The 17,139-nt window shown below is 34.9% G+C and overlaps 1 protein-coding gene across 11 annotated transcripts in view; it reads left to right on the plus strand.

Moving 5' to 3' along the window:
* Sema3a (semaphorin 3A) overlaps nt 1-17,139 on the plus strand; it is a 540,175-nt gene that overhangs the window by 356,202 nt on the left and 166,834 nt on the right. For all 11 annotated transcript variants that reach the window (XM_029567263.1, XM_029567262.1, XM_029567260.1 and 8 more), the window contains one exon: nt 13,962-14,119. In XM_029567263.1, the coding sequence (XP_029423123.1) occupies nt 13,962-14,119 (158 nt within the window). The remainder of the gene's footprint in view (nt 1-13,961; nt 14,120-17,139) is intronic.

The raw sequence follows: 17,139 nt of genomic DNA on the forward strand, positions 1-17,139 counted from the left end.
ATGAAAGCATCATGGAAAATATTTCCTAACTTTAATTTGAGATATTTTGATTTTATGTGAACATACTTTGCCTGTTTAATTTTCTATTTAACAACGTTAGAAGCTGTGGACTTAATTAAAATTAAATTCACTCCAGTCATACTTTGAAACTCAAATTGTATAGGTGTATCAAAGTGGAAGTTCATTATAGAATTATTTAAAGAGTAACGAAGATCTTTAAGGAAGAAAATGGCCAGAAAAATAATTTAAATCCAAATACAAGAATCTATTAAAATGCATTTTTAAAATGTATGGGCCTTGCTTTTGGGAAGAAAAGAGGCATTTCTCTATTGCTATTTCATTGTCATGACATGATTCTAAGGGAGGAATTCCAAGGCCCATGATAACCCTTCTACAAGGTATATTAAATCAGAGTGAGTGGTTGTCTCTGGATGCTGAATGAGCTGCTGATAGTTCTAATGTGCATCCTCTCTTTGATGTGTCGGATGAAAATCAATGGTGTGCATGTGGATGATGTGCCTTCACTGAGTCTCCAAGTCTGTTCATAGTTGGTACTTTTGCAACAAGAGCATTTTCAGCTACCTAAATTGGGGCTTTCATGGCAGTATCACTTACTAGTTCTTGACAGCTAATGAAGTGGCAAAGCAGGGTTGATACACTCCAGAGCTTACCAAGGGGCTTGGCTGCACTTTTATTTCCAAGATTTTGATTTACTAAATGAGATGGAAGTCATTAAGTTCATCAAACAAGCAACTATGAACTTTTAAACCAATTTCTTGAATTTTTTAAAGTAAAAGTAATTTCTCTACCTAGAGCACTTTGAAATGAAAAAAATAAAAGTTATAATTGTGAAAGTTTATATTTTCCCTTTCTCCATTTTCTAATTCTACTAGTTTCTACAACTTTTGACTTTTACCATTTGTGGCATTTAGTCTAATATGAAACAAATGTCTGTTCTAAATAATTTCCTTAAAGAAAAGTATAGTAACAGACTTGTTTTAAATCTTGGAACTTATCACTTAGAGACAACACAAAACACACAATCTGAGTTTCAGAGTTAGAAGTAAATAGGTTTTATTGTCATAAATATTTACTAATTCAAAAAGAAAGTTAAAATAATAACTTCCAGATGTTCTCTAGAAAATACCTGTTTTGGTTTTAAATATATTACATCATTTTTAATAATTTAATACAAAATGTTTGATGACTAGAGTATAATAGAGAAGTGATTGGCAGAGACCCTTTGACTATTTACATGCAAAATTACTATTTATCTTGAAGGGGAAGGAATTAAGACTGAATCATGTCTTGATTCAGTTGTTCATACTGGATGCATGGGGGATTCTTAGAACTTAACAGAACTAAAATTTTACTCCTCATCTCTCATCCAGGAGGGAGAGTTTTCTCTTGTTCACACTAATGGGAGTGCCTTATTTTGAATGAAAGTTGTAGCCCCCAGGGACTAAAAGAAGATCATATTTCACTCTAAACAATGTTTATTACTGGTAATTCAAACATTGTTGTTAGTGTTTTGTTTTTGTGACAGAATACAATCATATTTTTTATGATGCATTAAGGAAGGGAGAGAGTTCAATGAGAAGTCAGCTTATGGCATTCTTTTTCCAATCTTGAAGAAAAGGTGAATCTGGTTCTGAATTAGACCTTTACCTTTTGGGAATAAATGTCTCTATGTCCTTCACTGGTCCAGAGAATCTTTACTGTCTGTTGTCCTGTCTAGCCTAGAGGTGTGCTTGATTTAATGGGCCCTGGGAGAGCAGGGATTTTTAACAAACTAGCTGGATTTTTAGCTTTATTCTGGGGACTGACGAGATGCCCCTTGGGTTCTTAAAGCAAACCTGGCTCACATTATATTTTTCAATCCCCAAACATTTCTAAACATCATCCAATTTTATAATATTGTGTTCACATCAGATAGCATTTGTAAAATGAAATAGAATAACTTAAATATACCTCATTTGATACATAAGATGAAATAACTTTATTTTCCAAAATAAATCTACAATTAATCTTATTAGTTAAAATTTGTCAGATATTTATATAGTGAGAGCTAGATAAACATAAGAAAATTTAAATTTACTCAAAAGTATCTATACTGAAAACATATTTTCCCCATTTACTTCACATGTAGAAAGTTATAAAAATGTCAGCAACAGCCAGCAAGAAGCCTCCTCCAAGGTAGAGGACTGAGGTCAACAAAGTGTCCTCTATTTTTTCCATGTACCCTGGAGAGAGAGAGAGAGAGAGAGAGAGAGAGAGAGAGAGAGAGAGAGAGAGAGAGAGAGATTAATGTGATGTAGATGTCCCATTAAGATTGAGGACTGATCTCTGTTTTTTGACCAATTGTGAGTCTCTTTCTTAACTGCTTTCTACCACAGGAAGAAACATCTGTAATGAAGGTTGAAAGATGCACTAATCTATGGTATAGCAATAAGTCATTGAGAGTCATTTTAATATTATGTCCATTTAGCAGAATATCGCTAGCAGGTTCTTTTCTAGACCACATGACCTGTATAGCCACAGTTTCTTGCCCAGGTTAAGAGTGTCAGTGATGGGTTTCATTCTCCACACAGCCAAGGCTCAGGGATCTTCGTGGAAGAGGGGGCATAAAGAGTGTAAGAGCCAGGAGTAATGAATGACTACAAGGAAACTTTTCTAGACAGCACGCAAGTGGCACATGTGAAGTCACAGCAATTTTGATAGGATGTGCAAGATATGCTCATGCTCAAGCCAGAATTTGGTGGCAGGAACCATTCCTAGCTGAGGAGCTAATGGCATTGGATAATTGTTGGGAGAGAAAGAGTCAGTTTTCTCTAAGAGTGTGACTTGTGCTAGGTCTACCACAATCCATGTCAGGTTCCATACCCAAGACTATTTGGACAACACATTGGAATCCATGGTGGAAAAAAAAAAAACAAAACATGAAATAAGATGAGTAGGTATGTAGAGGTGGATTTGGTGGGAGTTGGAGTGAGGGGGGCAATATGGTAAAAACACATTGTATAAATTCTCAAAGAAATAATATTTAAAAAAATGAAAATTAAATAAATAAAATTTAATAAAAAATAAATCTATGACTCTGTACTCCTGTCATATTATGGTATCTGACTTCAGCTGTTCAATAAATTGTGTGTCCTTTCCAAAATTAAAACACACTCTTAAAGAAAAATGATAATATAACATCATAATTAAGCCATTATTATCACTATGTTTAAAGTATAGCAGGCACAGATTGCAGTTATTTGGAAATTCTTTGGTTTCATTGGTTTCCAGCATACTCTTCTCCCATCTGCTTCTTCTCCTGCCCCAGAGACCTCTGATTCTGGGTTATCCAGAACTCTTTATCATATATTATCTATCCTAATTAAAGCAGTAGGGCATGGCTGGGTGGGGAGGGGTCCATATGAATATTCTCTGAGGCCCCTTCCAAAGCAAAGATGCAAAGTTAGCAAACAGCACTGTCTTTCTGAGTTGGTCCTCAATTTCCATTTACTACTAATTGTTTATTTATATTTATGATTTATTTATTTAATTTATTTATTTTCAGTGCTGGGGAATGAATGCAGGCTAGGAAAGCACTCTCCTACTGAGCTACATTCACAACCTTGATTGATTCTTGTATTCATCTCTGTGATTTCCTGATATTTCTGTCATTGCAAGTCAAAAATGTTGGCCCATAGACACTAAAATGAATATGTTCTCCAGTATATTTGCTCTTAAATAAATTAATTTTGATTTTCAATTCTTTTTATAAAACAAATGTGTATTAGAATGGAAGTGGTGAAATAATTCTTCATCTTCTGTCTTCAATCCAAGTGCAGCATCAGAAAAATTCAAATTAATTGTTAGTAGTTTTTTTTTTAAAGGTTGTTATTGTGAAAATATGCAGAAGATAATGGATGACTGAGTGACATCACTTTTTAATTTTCCACATGTGTATTATTTTCCACAGTTTTATTACCAGAAATTAAAAGTAGATATAATTTGTAAATGTCAGAAAACATGTCTTTTTACAGCCATGTAAAACCTAGTTTATTTGAAAGAACTGAAACATATGTTGCATTGTAGGTATAACAGTGAAATAATTTGTCAAAATTGTCTGAAAAATTAGATTCTCCACTTTGTGAAAGAGGAAAACATTCTCTCTTTTGCTTTGCTAATGATAGTATGAAGGTCAGTTTGAATTGATACTTCATTAACATCTCTTAAGCAGAAACTGATGATAGGGACAGTTTTGATCTCTATAATGCACTCATCTGGAGATATGCAGATCGACTGAAACACACACACTCTCTCTCTCTATCTCTCTCCCTCTCTCTCACACACACATATGCACAATTATAAGTGAAATTTAATAGCATATTACTTATTTTTTAACATTTTTGTCTTATTTGGTCTATATACATGTGCCAAAACTATGATGAATTACAGAGATCAGACAACAAAAAATAATTTTTTTCTCAAAATATTTCCCAAAATTTTTTAGAAGAGAATTGAATTCAGAGCCTGGAGTTGACTTCTACTGTTGTTAGTGCCAAACGCACTCATGCTGTCCTTAAGTAGTCAGGATTTCAAAGATCCTTCCAGATCTCAAATTTAGTGATCATCCAGTTAACTAATTCCACTACATATGATTTGATTTATATGATATCCTTCTGACCTAAGGCATGATGGACTTTAATACTTGGGCATCAGGCTGATTATACACAACCAATTCATTGCTATGCCCTTTAATTTAAGCATAATATAGTATCAGAGGAGAGAGTAATAAATACCTCCTAATTCTCAAACTCTTCATGGGAGAGAGATGATTTCTGATTGTCCCCTGAAGCACAAGAATGGGAAAATAAACTAAAAGCAGGAGGGGCAAGTCAGGTTTACAGAAGAATAAATTGGGCGTTAGAACGGTGGGAATACTTAGGAACCCTCATAAAACATGGTGGCAAGGGAAAGCTGTGTACAGTGATTTTGGTCAGTGCTGAGGTAAAGGAGCTGAGTGTCAGTTCAATGATTTGTTTTGTTTTAATAAAAGTGATTACTTTTATAAATTAAGTTCTGTTTAATTTATATGCTGATGACTTGAAGAGTATATTAAAGTTGTGAGAAATTATAGGTAAAAATACATTTAAGTTATGTTGCAGTACATTATGTCCAGTTGTACTGGAGAAACTCAACTAAAAAAAACTTTGGTCATATATGGAGAAGTGGGGAAGAAACCTCCACCCTATCTTGGGGAACTATTGCAACCAATGCCTGCTCCGTGGGAGAAGAGTCAGATTCTTACAAGGATGTGGACCTTGGAAGGTTAACCAGGCTTTAGGGACGGAGACACACTAAAGAACACTTGGGGACAGAAATTAAACTATATAGGTCTTATTTTACACACACACACACACACACACACACACACACACACAATTTTACACACACACACACACACACACACACACACACATGCACACACACACACAACGCCCATATAGAAGAATAAGCCAAAAAACAAACTGCCTCTTCCAAAATTGTCTTTGTCATGGGCTTTCCTTACTCCTACAAGCAGAGTTTATTATCATTTGTGTGCTTCCCCCACGGTATCTGATATGTATGCTGAAGTTTTCACACCATATTAAGTGCAGCTCCAAGTAGCTGCTCTCTCTTTAGAATATGGATCACTTGAAGGCAGAGCATTCTCTCATTCATCTTTATTCCTGGTGCTTAGCACAATGGTCGACATATCCCTTAGGATTGTGAGTATCTGTTGGTGATTTAGATTTTGGAAACACAAAATGAGGCCTGATTTTTTTAGCAGTTGTACCCATATAAACTTGTCTCTTGTCAGTCTTTGTAGAAATTTCAGAGACTTCAGGATGGTCCTCTCAGGCATGATCCTGAGCAAAGGATTACAGTACATGCATTCCATGAGTGGGGATGGTGTGGCAATAGGAGGACAAGGTTAGAGGCTGGCAGACAGTGACATACACGAGCTCATGTTCTGGAAGTGAATCTGGTCAGGAGTTACAGGTGCCGACCTGATAGGGGATTCTGGAAGTAGATACTGATTGGCATCTAAAGCTGCTGAGAAATTAATGGGATGCTTTTCTGTTTAATAATCAGGAAGTGAAGATAATAATAATCTGGCTCTGGTTCTCTGAGATCATACTATTTCATAGAATCAGTGGAATATTTTAATTTGCTATTTATTCATTTTAACTTTTTTATTGTTTCAAGAATTTCATACAGTTCAGATTCCCACCCCCCTCCACCCCCAGCTTACTACTCCCAGATTTTGCCTTCTATTATTATTTGTCTTTATTTGTAAAGGCCTATTGGCTCAAATTTTTTTCAAAGTAGTCTTGAGTGTGAATCTACCCCGTGGAGTCTGGTCAAGCTACCAGGCATCACACCAGTAAGGAAAATTGACTCTCCTCCTCCCAACATCCATTAATTGTTAATAGAGCCTCAGCTAGGGCTGGGGCATCTTGCCCACCACTCCTATCCACAATGGGTCCCTCTCTGGCTTTGGTTTACACAGGTCTTGTGGATACTGTACATGCTGTGCGTTCGTTCACATGTGCACCTACATTGCACTGTCCAGACAACAGTTTCTAATGTTAATTAATTGAAAATTATTATTATTATTATTAACAAAGTTGCCCTTGTTAAAGAATCTGGAAGTATGCTCTCTTTCTTAAATCTTAAATATTTGGAAATATCTGATGATGCCTCTCTCACCAGAGCAAAGCTACTGAGTAATGTGTGATGAAGTCACATGTTTTCATTTGGGCATTTATACAAATTGTATCTCTGTTGCTAAAGAATGATTTTGTTTTCTAAGTATGAAGTCCAGCTGCTTTCTTGCACTTTGTAAAGGACTCGGTTTTTCTTCATGAATCCCAAATTTATTTTTCCTTTATTTAGTAATCACTGTAGTAACTCTTGTAAGACTGGGTTTTGCTGGAAGACAATGTCTTTCTAATCTGCAGACTCAAGTATATTTTTAGGTTTCATTTACATGCCGGTCTTTCATTCCTATGAATAGAGGAAAGAGTGATAGAGACCTGCTAATTCTCATTAGCAACTTTATATACTTCAACTAAAATTTGATTGTATTTACCTTAGTTTGGGATTTTGGCAACCAGAAATAACTGTTTTCTTTGTCATTTCCTCTTCTTTCATAAGCTGTTGGGTCACATTTGATGAGATTTTCCCTCCAACAATGAGAGCTTGAGATAGAGGGCCTTTGAGCTTACAAGTGTTGTTTTGACTTTAAAATCCACCTTAGAATATTTAATATATATTTTTTTTCTAGGAAGGTACCTCTTTCATTTTTCCATAGTTTGGTGATTGGTGTGTTTCTCATAAAGCTTCACTGGGACGCTCTGGAATACTCTGAGATTCACTCCTGTCTTCTCCCTATTTATGCATTATCGAGTATAAAAATGTATAAAATAAACACCCTCTGTGTACAGGTTTGTGCGTATACTTAGAATGGCCTCTGACCTACATACATTAGTCATGATGCTGTGCCTACCTCTGTAGCTTTAGACCAACCTCTTCCATCTATGGATATTTCATCAATAATATTATAGCCAGAGAAACTTTATGAGATTGTTTCTAGAGTAAACACATTTGTGGGTGAAACTGTGATTGATTATCCCTTTGTTTACTAATTCTATCCGATCTAGATTATATGGAGCTATCAACCAGAATTAAGCATCTTATGCGAGAATATTTCAAGTTTCACTCTCTTTCATACTATCTCTTAATAATTTGATATTCCATTAGTATCTTCATCTCTTTGTACAGTGTGTATTTTATTCTTCTCCTTATGTTCTCTCCTCCAGTCCATGTGAATCATGGAAAAGGGCAGAATAAAATGTCTTTATCCTTGTCATTTCACAAGTATAAATTTTATTTGCTTTGTGGAAACATTACTCTGAGGTTAGTTCATTTGCTGGTATAAACCTAGAAAGGAAGTTCTGTTAGAAGCAAGCTACAATTATTCAAGGAAGATATTGTGAGGAGTTTAGCTACGACACTGGCAGTCTAAGGAAGAAAGTGCAAACACAGGACAAATTGCTGTGTTAGGCAAAACTACAGTGATCATCTGTGGATGATCAACTGGCTCTGGCTTACGTGGATCTCTGTGGATGAGTGATACTTGTAACCAACTTAAAACATACAGAAAGTTGATGATGTCAGTAATGGAAAGAACAAAAGGGCTGAGCTTTGTTTAAACCATGCAGACTCTGCGATGTTTGTGCAACATCTAAACAGAGGTTTCTAGTAAGCCTTTGTTTGGTCTTGGGAGGGTAATCTGCCTCAGAAGGTATACATTTGAGGCACAGCAAAATATTGCTCATGGTAAAATCCGTAGTTGTAGATAAGATTGCCCACAGGGTTACTTTGTGTAAAAAGACAAAGTACAGAGCAAATAAAGTAATATAAATATTTAAGAGGATGTTAACCAAAGTGAGTGACATGGTAGTGAGAGGAAACTGAACTATTCAGTCATTAACTCTTAATATTCTCCAAAAGGTATCCTTCTTAAAAACAGTAAAGGAAAATAAGAAAAGTGTGACCTCTAATGCTATCAGGTAGAAACAGATATCATGACTTTCACTCATAATTACTGTCTGAACCAGGATAACTCCCAATGGCCTGGATGAATCAATATCTCTGTGAGGAAAAAATGAGAAAGGATTTTCCACCTCAAAGTATTGTGAGATATGAGTGAATATTCCTATATATCATTCAGCAGCTTTTATTTATTCAGTGTCTATTGGGCACATTGAATGTTTTTCCCTTGTTACTTTCACATGGTCATTATTCCACATCCTCTGTGTGGGTTTCTATGCTATCCTTCTTTTCTGGTATGGTCTTGTTTCTAAGGCCAGATTTAATTATCAAATTCCTCTTCTCCAGGATTATCTTTCTCCTTATGGCATTAATTTTTCTTTTCTACAAGTTTTCCTAACCCTTAATACCCTCTTCTTTTGGTTCTTAATTTTGTTTTTGGTTTCCCAAAGGACATGTCTCCTTTTAATCAAGGCTCTGCTACCCTACATACTCTACTTACGTCTTAGCTAATGTATATCTTTGTGTCATAATTAAGACTTTGTACATATTGGACTGTGTACATATTTGATGAGTTATGATATATATATGTAATTAATGATATAAATCTGAGTCATTAGCTCACACTGGGAGAAATAAAAGAGCCAGTGACAGTAGCTCATACATATAATCCCCACATCTGGGATTCAGAGAAAGAATTGGGAGTTCCTGGCTGACCCAGGTTACAGAGTGAGGCATTGTTTCAAAAAGAAAAATAGTTTTTAAAATGTTTATATAATGGATACTCCTGTTGTTATTTCCTTAAAAGAATATGTGAGAGGCAGCACATTGTCTTTCCCATGAACGCTTGCATAGTGTATGGTGTCCAGAAGCACAGAGACCAGTTTCCGACTGGGATTGGACCTCTACTTGAGGCTTAACTATGGATATCTAGGTCCTTTATTAGGGAGCTCATCAAAGTAAAAATGTTGATTATTCACATCAACTGCACATAAACATCATCTTATGGAGAAAAGTCCCTGTATAAATTCAGTGGGATAAAGATATTAGATGTCAGATCATCAATAAACAAAAAGATATAAGCTGAAAAAAAATTTAAATCCTAGGCTACGGTGATAAGGCTGCTTTGCCCAAATTCCATGGCCTTTGGCACAGTCCGGAGAAGGTAGCAAAGGCAAGTTTACTTCAGATCATGACATTAAAAACTATGCATATTTTGAAGCTTACTTCTATTGCAATAACTAGCTAGAGTTTTTGAAGTATATCAGAACAATATTTAACAAATAAAATGAAATTATACACTCAGCATCACCAAATAAATACAAGGATGCAAGCAACCATCTGTACTGACTCCTCCTGTGCAATGATAAGATGCACTGGCCAGAAAAGGTAAGAATGAGTGCATCCTCCACAAAGTTTATGTTACAGCAGTACTTGCCAAAATGTCTGTGGAAAGGAACTGCCTGAAGCCAAGTTTTAAAACCCAGCACTTGGTGAAATACGGAAACTAAGATGAAAAAATAAAGTGAGTTGGCAATGATAAAGACTTGTAGTTGTTTTCTTATAGTGTGACAAAATATTGAAAGTCCAGCACTTGGTGAAATACGGAAACTAAGATGAAAAAATAAAGTGAGTTGTCAATGATAAAGACTTGTAGTTGTTTTCTTATAGTGTGACAAAATATTGAAAGAGATTGAGAGAGACAGTGAGACAGAGGCAGAGAGAGAGGAGGGGAGAGAGAGAGGAGAGAGAGAGAGAGACTAAGAAGCAATAAAATGCAGAATCTGAACTTATTGGACCTCACAGAACTTCGCAATATTTACAAATATCTAGATGTGGTCATCATTTAGTCAAAATGTTTTGGCATCCCATAGACCCAGCCTTTGACAATTTTAAATGGGATGTTTGTTGTATGAAAAGGACAAAGTTCAAGTCATGGAAAAAGGACATAAGCCCGAAGCTGTCAATTAATAGAAGCAATCTATTTGAGTACAGCAACTTGTGAGGTCCTATTACCTTTCCTGCTATAAAACTTAGGAGAGGGGATGGGGAGCGAGGGAGTCCGGGAGGGAGTACACAGGAGTTCTCCATTTTACTATCTACTATAAAAAACCTAGCTCTGGGAAGTCTGGCATATTTGAATAAATATTCATTTCACCACCTTTCTGAGAATTTGATCTGGTAATTGAATTGTAATCTTGTATACAGATCTGTGTTTATACCAAAGATAATAGGAATAGTACAGAAAGTATACAGTTTTATTACACAGAGATGAATCATCATGTGTAAATTTGAGGTAAATTTCCTGAATTCATGACACATATTCAAATGTTTAAGTCTAGTTTATAATGCCTCTGCCTCCTGAGTGTTGGGACTAAAGGCATGAGCCACCGTATCTGGTTTCAATTTCTTAAATTATGTGCAGATAGTAATTTTTCTTATTGACTTCTTTTTTTTCTATAAATCGATATGAAAACTCAGGATAAATTTGGGTGATGGGGAGCAAATCTAAGCATAAATAAATAAACAAACAAATAAAATTAGCTTTAATTCATTATAAAATATATGGTTCTTTTCCCATGATTATTTGGCAGCAAATTCTGATTACAGATCAACTATAATATCCTATTTTTCTACATGTTAAGTTAAATAGACATCAATAAAATTCAAAGAATTTTAATTTCATGAGACTATTTTTGAAACTTCATCAGAGAACACAGTCTATTCATAACTGATAACAATGCTGTTAAAAATATATGAATTGAATTTCCCTGCCAAGGCATCTATTCCTTTATTTCTGTTGTCTACACTGTCTTTCATTACAACCAATATTGGGCACTAACCATTTGGATTTGCAGTCAGTGTATTCTCCACTTTATTATTTAGCAAATCATTAGCACACTGCATCATTTCATGAAAATAGAATAAACAGAATGCTTGTTTAAGCTTATCTTTCAAATTTAAGGAAAAGAAAATCTTAGATCATACTCCTACAATTGCTTCTGATTTTGGTTGACGTATCATGACAAAGGTGAATTCGTGTTTCAGAAAAACACTAAATTATTCACCCAAATAATTAAGCTTTGGTTTATTGAGATTCACCTCAGTCACGCAAACTCTGCAGAGATCTATGTTGTTCTTTAAATGCCCATTTTATAGAATATCAATACAGCAAGATGTGAGAAGGTACAGGAATGTTAAATAAGAACTCTCATTATAGACCATTTATTTAGCTTCCAATACAAATTTATGTTAGTGTAATTTTTATGTAATGGAAACAGAAAAAAAAAATCCTCAGATTCTGCAGGAGCAGTTTCAAAATTGAAGTTATTTAATATCATATTTTAAGTACATTTATATCTAAGAAAATAAAAAATAATAAATTTAAGTAAAAATCTGACTATTGAAGAACCTGATGATTAGATTTTGTGGGATGGGGGGTGTTTGGTTCAAACTCGGGCATTTTGCGTGGCAAGTGTGAGATGTTTAAAACAATGGAAAGTTCATGTTGCTCACTGCATGAGGATTTCAAAAAAGACTTTTCTCACAAAGAGTTTGAGTCTTATCTTCATATTAACTCTTGGAAGACGTGTTAGTCATCCATCTTCTATAAAATCAAGACCAAGGAATAAGAACTGGTTCTTGTGTGCCTACCTAACACAAAGTTCCTGTGGTAATGTTTCTTTTCTGTAACAGGCCAACTCCTAAATACATAGACGTTCTTCCTCTGTAACTTCTTACACTTGACTCTAAGCACTCTTTTTTGATTTTTCTGTGCTTGTAATTAAAATTTATTCATGTATGTCTCATATGACCTCTCTTCCTTCCTCTACACCTTACTCTCCTTTCCCTTCTTTTCCTCCCTTTTGTCTTCTTCCTCTCTCTCTTTCTTTATTGTTCTTTATTTCTCTCTCCATTTATTGTTTATAGAGGAAGAAAGGAGATACTGTGCTTACCTAAGTCTACCGAAGAAATCAAATATATACTTATAAAAATTTGCTAACCATTCTTGTAATTTTCTCTATAAAATAGGTATAGATAGATAGATACATAGATGATTGATATATGATAGATAGATGATAGATAGATGATTGATAGATGATAGATAGATAGATAGATAGATAGATGATAGTTAGACATTCAAGTTATAGTTGTTGAACAAGTAATATATAGAGGCGTGCTTCTTAGGGAGTTACCAGTTATATAATTCCTCACATGAGGGAATGTTAATTCTGATTTACCAGAATTAAGTCACTTACATGAATATTAATAGTTGATGACACTGTGAGAACTCATGACTAATTCATGAAAATTGTAATGAGAAACTATGACGAATTCCTGGGGGTTGCTTTTGCAGTAGTTTGTAAGAATGGATGCTGTCTTGTCAGTGTGGCATAGTTGTAGGAGTCAAGAAAGATGGCAGGAAAGGCCAAAAAATGGTAGCAGGTGGAACGTGTGTTCATGCACTGCAGAGGACATGAATCGGTGCAAGCGGTGGCAGTCTAATGTAAACAGAACATCTGAACTTAAAACTAAAGATTTTGAGCTAAATCCCTTATTGAAATGATGGTTTTTATCATAAACTGGAGACATAGATAAACCATGGAAATCTGTCACGTATCTAGTATTTTTCCTGGGAGTAAGAACACAAGCAGAGGGAAGATTTCTATTGCTGCTTTTCTTCTTGGAAGAGATCCTCTGTGAGTTGTTGGTTCAGATAAAATGTTCTTATCTGGTGTATTAAACATGGAGCATGCATTCAGGACACAGTTGTGGAGAATCTTCAATATGGAGGCAGCATATGAGAGAAAGAATGTGACACTTTTAATAAGACTCATTTTTTCCTTAATTTTTAGCTCCCAAATACTGCAAAATGTTTATGCTGTTTAGAAAATGACTGAAGAGTCTAAAGACAGATTAAATTATCCCAATAAAAAGAGTCTAAAAACATGGGAGGTTAAATTTTGTGCCCAGCACACTCTTTTCTGCCTGTTGGCCTTGTGCTGTCCTTGTACCTAACGCCTTGTAATAAATGTAACCACTTGAATCTTTATGCCATTATTGAAGCTTACATATAATATTGGTCATTCCTATTGATAATAACATGTAAATACATTGCACTAGACCACCTGTGTCACAAGCTTTCTTTCTCTTTGTTTTATAAGAGTTTGATATCTTGGATTTGAAATAAATGACTATTATTTCTATGTCAATGAAAATTTTGAAAGTTAGTTTCTTATGTATTTCTTAGTATCATGATGAGAACTGACAGCTAATAACAGCAGACAGTTGTCAGATTATCATGTATAAAGTCTCTTTTCATGATGACCTCACATTAACACCCTCTGTCTTGCTTTGTTACCTTTCAGAAATGTTGGAATCCAACAATTTGATAACATTCAATGGCTTGGCCAACAGCTCCAGTTATCACACTTTCCTTTTGGATGAGGAACGGAGTAGGCTGTATGTTGGAGCAAAGGATCACATATTTTCATTCAACCTGGTTAATATCAAGGATTTTCAAAAGGTACATTCATTCTAAAATATGTACTCTAGTTCTATAAAATTCTTATAAAATTCTACAGCTATTTAACATCAAGACAACTTACAGGAAAATGTTTTAAGTGACTGTTTTCCCTTCAGATGTAAACAAATTTAGTGACAATAATATATGAATGGATGCAGTAAGCCATAAATTTAATGAAGAAGAAATCATAGTACTTTCCATGGTCATTACAAATACCACCTAAGATTTTTCTTTCATAATTATGTCTTTTTCTTCATAAAACTTTCTCCCAGAGCTGTTATAGAAATACAACACAACTGAGTTCGTGTGTGTGTGTGTGTGTGTGTAAATTTATCCATCTCTATTGTCATACTGGTCAGGGTTCATTAAACAACTGCCACATGAGTCATCTGATATTCCTCTTGTGTTTGAAAATAAAGTTTAATTGCAACACAGTCACTTTCATTCATTTGCAGTTTTTCTATGTTATATGTTTCAACAGAGATGAGTGGTTGTGACAAGTCATCTTACCCAAAACATCTCCAATATTTATTATTAGCCTTTTAAGTAAGAATTTTTGCCAACCCTGATCTGGAATATCAGATTTTAAGTGTCAAGTTTTTGCAAATTTGGTAAGCAAAAATCAGCAGGATGTGTTTTATCATTATCCTTTCAGGTTTCTGGTTCATTTCAATAACAAACTATATAGATTATCAAACAAAAACAAGTTGACAAAGTAGAAGAAATCGTTTTGCTGTCTCCATGGTAAAACTTAAGCCAACCACATTCCCCAGGTTTTCTACCACTAAGTCCCTGAAGAGCAAAGTCTTTATACAGTAGCTTTCATGAGAACTGGGCTGTGTATCATTCAGCATGCATATGCACTGGTGTTCACGGGTGTTACATTTGCTTCTTCCCATTGAAGGTGTCAGTGTGGTGTGCCTGAACTACTCATGAACTAGAACAGACTGGATGATAAGCTTAAAAAGTGAATAAATTGCCGGATGTGGTGGCGCACGCCTTTAATCCCAGCACTCAACACTCTGGAGGCAGAGGCAGGCAGATCTCTGTGAGTTCAAGGCCAGTCTGTTCTACATAGCGAGTTCCAGGACACTTGGGACTAAAGGGAGACCCTGTCTCAGAAAAAGACCGAAAAAAGGAAAAAAAGTGAATAAATTGCAAAATGCTTTTGTTTTGGTTGAACATTTCCTTGGCTATAAAATAAAAATTCCTATTAAAATTATTTGTGTCTTTAGTAGAATGTAGCATTAAATCTAAAACTCGGGGCCGTAGAGATAGTTCAGTGGTTCAGAGCTCTTGCAGAGGACCCGGATTTGATTCCCAGCACCCACATGGTGGCTGAAAACCATCCATAGCTCCAGTTTCAGGGGATCTGATGCCTTTTTCTGACCTGGGTGACATGAGTGTACTTACACACATGCAGGCAATACACTCATACATGTAAAAAATAGAAATATAAAAATATATTTTATAAAATAAAAATACGTTTTAAGAAATATATTTATAAATCTAAGACTTTTCTTGATCTTCTGTTACCTATGCACAAGTCCTTATCTATAAAGAGGCTTGAATTAATATGTACATTAATGTAAGTTAACAGTTCTAATATGATATATTTTATGGTTAAAATATGTTACTGAAAATCACCCAAGATATTTATTTTCTGATTTTGAAGCTGAGTAACTCCTAAGCCTACACAAATGATGGTGATAGCTGCCCAATATTACCTATTATTTAAGAAAACTGGACTAGATAGATAATTCAGTGGCTAAGAGCACTTGCCACTCTTCCAGAGGACCCAAGTTCAATTCCAGCACTGACCCACATCAAGGGACCCACAGCGGCCTGTAACTCCAGCTGTGGTGGACTCTACATTTTGTTCTGGCCTCCACAGGAACCTACACATGAGTGCACACACATAAACATATAAGTACATACATACATACATACACACATAAATAAAGAAAAAGATAAAAAGAAAATTGATGAAAAGATAATATATATCTTTCAAAGAATCTTAAAGGGTTCACAAAAATAAGTTTTTTGACATCAATATTTTATCCAAAGGAATCATTCTTTCTGAAATGAATTTAAAATCAAAGTGAATTTTGATATTCTAATTTTAGGATGTTGTATTTGTTAAAATTATCAGGATAATTATATTTTTGTTATTTTTAGAAATTCATATGTACATACATAGATAAACAGAGAGATAATTGATAGATTGTTAGACAGATTGCTAGATAGTGTATAACCAGATTGTACAATGCATTTAACATTTTTCTTTAGATAAATATTATGAAATTTGATACTATAATGAATTGTTTTTAAAAGTTAAAAGGACCAAATCATCCCAATTCCTTATCAGCAATTTGGGTAACCTCTTCAGAGGACGGTGTGATAAGAAGAGGAGGTAGGAATTGGCTAGGCATTTAGGGTAAAAAGACTCCAATGAAAAGTAACCAGTTTCTTGGGTAAAAGTCAAAATGTCCTTGAGCCTCTTACTTAGCATCATACTCTGTTACAAAGGCCAAAAATGTCAAAAGTGTTTGGGAGCTTTTATCTAATGCTTAAAAGGTTTCAGGGCTACCTCTTCAGAGTGGAGAATTTTAGAATAGCAAAAAGCCCCATTTAAAATAAAGAGAAAGAAAGAAAGAAAGAAAGAAAGAAAGAAAGAAAGAAAGAAAGAAAGAAAGAAAGAGATAGAGAGAAAGGGAGAGAGAAAGAAAAGAGAGAGAAAAGAGGAAAGAAAGAGAGAAAGAAGGAACAAAGAAAGAGAGGAAGGAGGGAGAGAGAGAAAGAAAGGAGAAAAGAGAGAAAGACAGAGAGAAGGAAAGAAAGAAGTAGTAATACTGGTGGCTGCTTCCAAATAGGAATCTGGTATAGGGTAAAACTTATTTTTGTTTGTGTATGTTCATGTTTGTGTAGGAGTATGCACATATGTGTGTGGGTGCTTGCATATTGGGGACATACGCTGACATCAGTGTCTTATTTGATGGCTCTCCACCTGATTTTTTTTT

Source organism: Nannospalax galili, unplaced genomic scaffold (assembly GCF_000622305.1).
Source record: "Nannospalax galili isolate Female #2095 unplaced genomic scaffold, S.galili_v1.0 scaffold639, whole genome shotgun sequence".
In the NCBI taxonomy this organism is placed as follows: Eukaryota; Metazoa; Chordata; class Mammalia; order Rodentia; family Spalacidae; genus Nannospalax; species Nannospalax galili.